Source organism: Rhea pennata, chromosome 2 (assembly GCF_028389875.1).
Source record: "Rhea pennata isolate bPtePen1 chromosome 2, bPtePen1.pri, whole genome shotgun sequence".
Taxonomy (NCBI): domain Eukaryota; kingdom Metazoa; phylum Chordata; class Aves; order Rheiformes; family Rheidae; genus Rhea; species Rhea pennata.
The window spans coordinates 159278018-159284017 of NC_084664.1; the positions used below are offsets into that span (position 1 = coordinate 159278018).

The 6000-nt window shown below is 60.1% G+C and overlaps 1 protein-coding gene across 1 annotated transcript in view; it reads right to left on the reverse strand.

Moving 5' to 3' along the window:
* The window catches only part of KCNK9 (potassium two pore domain channel subfamily K member 9), an 87054-nt gene extending 84727 nt beyond the window's left edge, over window positions 1-2327 (reverse strand). Inside the window, exon 1 of the mRNA XM_062568436.1 lies at window positions 1742-2327. Coding sequence (XP_062424420.1) covers window positions 1742-2327 — 586 coding nt within the window. The remainder of the gene's footprint in view (window positions 1-1741) is intronic.
* Window positions 2328-6000: the final 3673 nt, after the last annotated feature.

The window sequence follows — 6000 nt, forward strand, 5'->3', positions numbered from 1 at the left end:
GTTTCCAAGTAAAACACTGTCTAAGAAGCCAACATCTGTAGCCCTTTCTACCTGTCATCAACAGAGTGTAATACAGAAAGTATTGCAGTCATCTCTTAGAGCAGAAGTATAGGGCACAGTGAGTATATGGGCATGTGTGTGTAAGCCTTGCACTAAATTCAAAAGGGCATGATCATCCTGTATTCACTTAGCACAAATAAATGACAAGACACGTATCGAGGAAGAGAGAATTAGTGATCAGAGAAGGAGTAGAGTTCTGACACCGTAATGAATGATAGGAAATCTAATTCATTTGCCTTGCTATTACAAAGTTGTATTCTACACTATATTCTCTAGCCTATTAATATGTTTCTATAAATATATGCATATATATATGCATGCAGTAACAGAAACAGAAGAAAAAATTATCCCTTAAAAATCTTATCTTTGTAAGGACAAACAGGCTTCAGATTGTTAGAGGATCTTCCATAGGAAATTATTTACTGCCCCAGGTAACAAAATCAAAACTAAATGCAAGTAATACAAAGGACAGTGGATTGGACATTCTGCTGAAAACTGAACAGTATCTTGAGGTGATAATGTGCAAATTTGTTGTAACAACCACTAAACAGTAAAACAATTTAGTCTTTCTGTATTAATGAAAGAGCTAGTCTTTCTTGGACTCAATATAATGGATTCAATATAATCCATTATCAAACATCCACTGAGCTAGAGAGATCTTTTCAGATCTCCCCAGACATTAAAGAGGCACATCTAGAAGTGCTGTGAGAAGCCTCACCAAATACACCCTAATTAATGCAAAACAAGGAAAAACACACATGCTCATCAAGCTAAAGCCAGAGTTGTAGCACAGTTCTGTCAGCACGTTACAGCCTCTAGTTATCATGGTATTTATTTTTACAGCAGGGAAGCAAACTTCATGCAAAATGTGGCTCCGTCCCTTGACTGTCCCTCTACAGTCCTGGGAACAGACACACTTGCACTCAGCAACAGAGATGTGACAGCAGGTGTCATTTTGCCTGTTGGACCATGTGCCCGCAAAGCCAAGACACACTCTGTGACCTGTTGGCACATCAGACTCTCTAGCTGCACCGAAAACTTCAGGAACACATTAGGAATGCGCAGGAGAGGCCCAGCTATGGGACTACAGCCGTAGGGAACCCCTATCACAGCCCTTGTCAACGTCAAAACAAACCTCGTGAAAGCGGGACTAAGTGGCTACATCAAGGGGTTGCACAGCTGATCGAGTTCCTCTGCTCTCAGCATTTTTGTCCTCATCCAACAGCTTTTTGCCTAAGTTTTCCCCGTGTCTCTTAAGTGAAGGAGCACACACAGCCCAAGGAGGTTCACAGCAACAGGGCCTCACTCTCCTTGCAGAGGACCCCAGGACCTTCTCATCATGCCCCTTCTCCTCCTTGCCATCCCCGCCACAGCTTGCTGGTAGCCACCTAGCCAGTGCCAGTACCCCCATCTGGCCAGCCCCACTCATCTCCAGTCCCACCCAGGGGACACAGGCTCCATCTCCAGGGGAAGAGGCACGGGACACCTCCAAGTCCAACAAGTGCCCGTGGAGAGCAGTGAATTGCATAACACAGTCCCTGCGAGGGGAAAGCCGAGAGGCTCATCCTGCACTTAATCTTTTGCAAGCCACAGCTCCCTGGCCCTCTCCCTTGCTCCCAACTGTGGGGGCTTCTTGCCTCAGCCCTTGCCCCAGCCAACCTCCCCGAGGTGAGACACTCACCGATGGTCGTGATGACCGTGATGGCAAAGTAAAAGGAGCCGGCAAATTTCCACTGGACGCCGGCCCGGTGAGGCTCAGACTGCATGATCACCAACTCCAGCTGCCGGTAGTCCTCGCTGGTGATGTTGTACTTTCCCTTGAGCCGGATCTCCTCGGCTTTGAGTTTCTCCTCCTCCCGCATCTCGTTGTCGGACTCCAGGGCATCAAAGACAGCGGCCCCGACCAGCAGGTAGGTGAACGTGCAGATGATGAGGGACAAGGTCCGCACGTTCTGCCTCTTCATGGCCGCCAGCAAGGGGCGAGTGAGGGGACCATGTCCCCCCCTGGCCGCCCGGGGATCCGACAGGCCGCAGCAGCCGCAGCAGGGGGGCGGCTGCCGGGGGGGCCGGCGGCGCCCGCCGCCGCTGCCGCTGCTCCGGGGCAGCTTGCGCTGCGGCGGCGGCGGCCGCTCCCCGCCTGCCTGCTCGGGCTCCTGGCTGGAGGAGAGGCACAGGAGGCTGCTGGAGCGCCGGGACCAGGTGCCCTGGAGCCGGGAAACTCTGCGCAGGACCTGGCCGAACCAAGGCGTCCCGGGGCGCAGGGCCATGCAGGGCCCGGCCGCCGCTGCCCAGCACCGCGGCCAGGGGCAGCGGGCGCCGGGCGGCTCCGCGCCCAGGGGCGGCGGCGGAGGGGGCCCGCCGCCCCCTCCCCGCCTCCGCGGAGTTGGCGGCGCGGGGCTCAGCCGCGGCCCGGGCGGGGCGCCGAGGGCAGCGGGCGGCCGTGCCCGTCCCAAGTTTCTTCAGGCGGCGCCGCGGGGCCGGGCGGCGGCAGCGCGCCCATCCGCGGCGGGCGCGACTGCGGGCGGGGGAGCGGCGGGCGCCTCACTCCGTGCGCGGCGGTGCGGAGGGCGGGCGGGCGGCTGCAGGTGGCCGCGGCGCGGCGAGCGCGGCGGCGGCGGCGCGAGGCGGCGGCGGCGGCGCGCGGGGAGTTGGGCGCAGCATCCCCGGGCGCGCTCGGCCGCCGGCGGCGTGGCCCTGGCGGCGGCGGCGGCGGCGGCGGGGAGCCGGCGCCCCGCAGGAGCCGCGGCGAGCGGGAGGAGCCGCCCCGGCTGGCGGCAGCGGCGGCGGCGGCGGCGGGGAGGGAGGGAGGCGGGGAGGGAGGGCGCAGAGGCGGCGGCTGCCGGGCGGTCCCGGAGCGGCGGGGCACCTGCGGCGGGGCAGGGCGGCGCCGCGGCGAGCTGCCGCCCGCGGCCGGCCGCCGCCTCCAGCCTCCCGCCGCCGGGAGGAGCGCGAAAGCCGAGCGACCCGCCGGCGGCCGGAGCGCGGCCGGGGGAGCCGGGAGGAGGGGGCGGCTCGGCGCCGCGCGGGCAACTACAGCCAGGAGGAAACGGGGAGGGGGCAAAGAGGGGAAAAAAGGGGGGGAAAAAAAAGGCGGGGGCGGGGGAGCTACTTTCAGGGCTGCTCCCGCGGCGCGCGGGGCTGGGCGCTGCTTTATTTCGGGTGGTTTTAGAACAAAGCCGTTAAGAAAAAGAGCAACCGTCCTCCCCCTCCTCCTCCTCCTCCGCCCCCCAAGCTCTTGACATCATCTCGGGGAGAAGCGAGCCCGCGCCCCCCAGCCATCGCCCGCGCGCGCCTCTGCGAGTGAGCGTGTGCGCGCGCCGCGGCGGAGGGGGGGCCGCGCCGGGGGCGCCGCCCGGTGAGGGGAGAGGCCGAGGAGCTGCCGCCTCCGCGGGCGCGCGGCGCCGCCCCGCCCCGCCGGGGCTCGCCGCGCCGCGCCGCGCTGCCCCCGGCTCGGCGCGGTGTGTGGGGACGGCGGAAGGGCAGGGCGGGCCGGGCCGGGCCGGCTGTGGCGGAGCGTTAACGGTCGGGACAGGTGGCGCGCGCCCCCCTCCCCCGCCCCGCCCTCTTCCAGCCGCGCGCCGGGACCGCCCCGGCTCTCGGCCGCGCCCCGCAGCGGGAGGTGGGGCGGAGGCAGCGGCCCGGGGCCCCGCGGCCACACGCAGACCCCCCCCACACACACAGCCCCCCTATACACACAGCCCCCCATGCGGCCGCCTTCACACACAGCCCCCCTACACACAACCCCACACACAGACCCCCCTACACACACAGCCCTCCACACAGCCTCACACACAGCCCCCCTACACACACAGCCCCCCCAAAGCCCCCTACACACACAGCCCTCCACACAGCCTCACACACAGCCCCCCTACACACACAGCCCCCCCAAAGCCCCCTCCCACAGCCCCACGTGCAGCCCCCTACACACACAGCCCCACACACAGCCTCACACACAGCTCTGCAGCCACAGCCCCACGCACAGCCCTACACGCAGCCCCCTACACAGAAAGCCCCCCACACGGCCTCTCACACAGCCTCACACACACCACAGCCCCACACACAGCCCTATACACACCACACCCCCACACGCAGCCCCCTACACACAGCCCTACACACAGCCGCACGCACAGCCCTATGCACACCGCAGCCCCACGCACAGCCCCACGCACAGCCCTATGCACACCGCAGCCCCACACGCAGCACACCCCAGCTTCACACACAGCCCCCCACACACACCATCCCATCCCCACCACCCACAGCCCCACACGTGCACACGTTGGCCCTCAGTGCAGGCCCCCCAGGTCGGACCCATGCTCCGCCACGCAGCCGCTGTGCAAACACGGTGACTCAGAGGAGCCAGGTGGCCACCGACGGATGGCGCCCAGGCCGGCTCCTCAGCTCCGCACTGCCGCCCGCGCTCAGGGTGTCCAGGGCCACCTGCCCACGAGCGGCCCCCGCTTCTCCCCCCGTGCGCCTGTTCCCACCCGAGCAAAAGGCACACCGTGAAGGCTGAGCTTCTCCAGGCTTCTCCGACTCTCAAAGACATCCCTCATTTTAAGGCCTCCCTCGAATGCTACTCTAATCCCTCCATCCCTAGGAGCAACTCCGTCTGCCTCACTCCTGACTACACACTAAAACCCCTGGACGCCCTTCCAGAGATGTTAGCACCTGGTGGGAACCCAGGGTCTTCAAAATGGGTCACACCTCTGGGCTGAAAAGGCTGCATCTGAGCCTGAAGCCCTTTGAAAGGGAGGTGCCAGGCCCCTCGTGAAGCCCTTCATGAAACCCATAGACTCGGACAGGTCGGTCTTAGGAGGATTTCAGTCTGAGGAGAAGGAATTCATTTTGTTAATTCAGAGATGGAGATTTCACCCAGGGCAAAGTCTGGATCACATCACCTGAGCATTGCCAAAATTGTTACAGCACCACACGGAAAAAGAAGGCCTCACCGGCCGAAGGAAGCCTGTGTGTAACGGCAGCAGGGGGAAGGAGGGGAAAGAAAGGGAAAAGAGGAAATATCTGCTTTCGATCAACTCCTTCTTAAAATAGAAGTCAGATTACTGTTGCCCATTTCTGATTCCCCAAGGGAGACCGACAGAAAAAGATGGATCTATAAATAGTTTGCAACACAGAGAATCCTATAGCAAAGTTGCTGGGAAAGATCAATAACATGATTCAAGGAGGGCTCCAAATTACATCTCAGGGGAGGGAGGTGCTGAACTGAATTGATAAATGAGTTGCAAATGCTGTGTGTGTTGTGTGTATCTAATTAACAGAGGGTGACTGGGATCAATAGCAACGAAGGAGCTGGTCTAAAAATAGCACTCCGGCAGGGACTGCAACCTGCGGGCAACAGCTTGGATGAAAATGTCCCCCAGAGTAATTAACCTTTAGCTGGAAAGTGGTGGTTTGCCCGGGGTTGAGACGAATCCTGTGAACAGCTGGGAATGGATGAGGTCTCTGCGGTGCTTGAGGGTACACAGTAGCGTGACGGTCACAGAGGTGCAGGGCAGAGCCACACATGCACAGTCACGGGCTCGCAGCCTTCCTCCGTTCAAGCGGCAGTGTCAAACTGCAGACCGGTTGTAGTGCTTTATGGAAGAACATCTGAGTATTTCTGTGAGGCTGTAGGAGCAGGAAATATCTGTAGTTGTGCGTACTGGCAAAGGTTTCATCATTGTTTGGATAAAAGCCACAGTCACCTTTTAAACCTACATTTACATCCACAGAAACTCCCAGAATTTGGGTTTTTCTTCTTGTTTGCTGATCTTGTTGCAGAGAAAGTATTACTTTCTCAGAGTCCCCACACTTTGCTCATCCAGACTTGCCAATAAAACACATTTGAACCGTAGTGCAAATAACGTCCAAAGAGAAGTTTCTGTCTGCAGCAAAGCAGTTGCTCAAACTTGAGGGAGTTACTGTCAACAAGCTGATCGATGG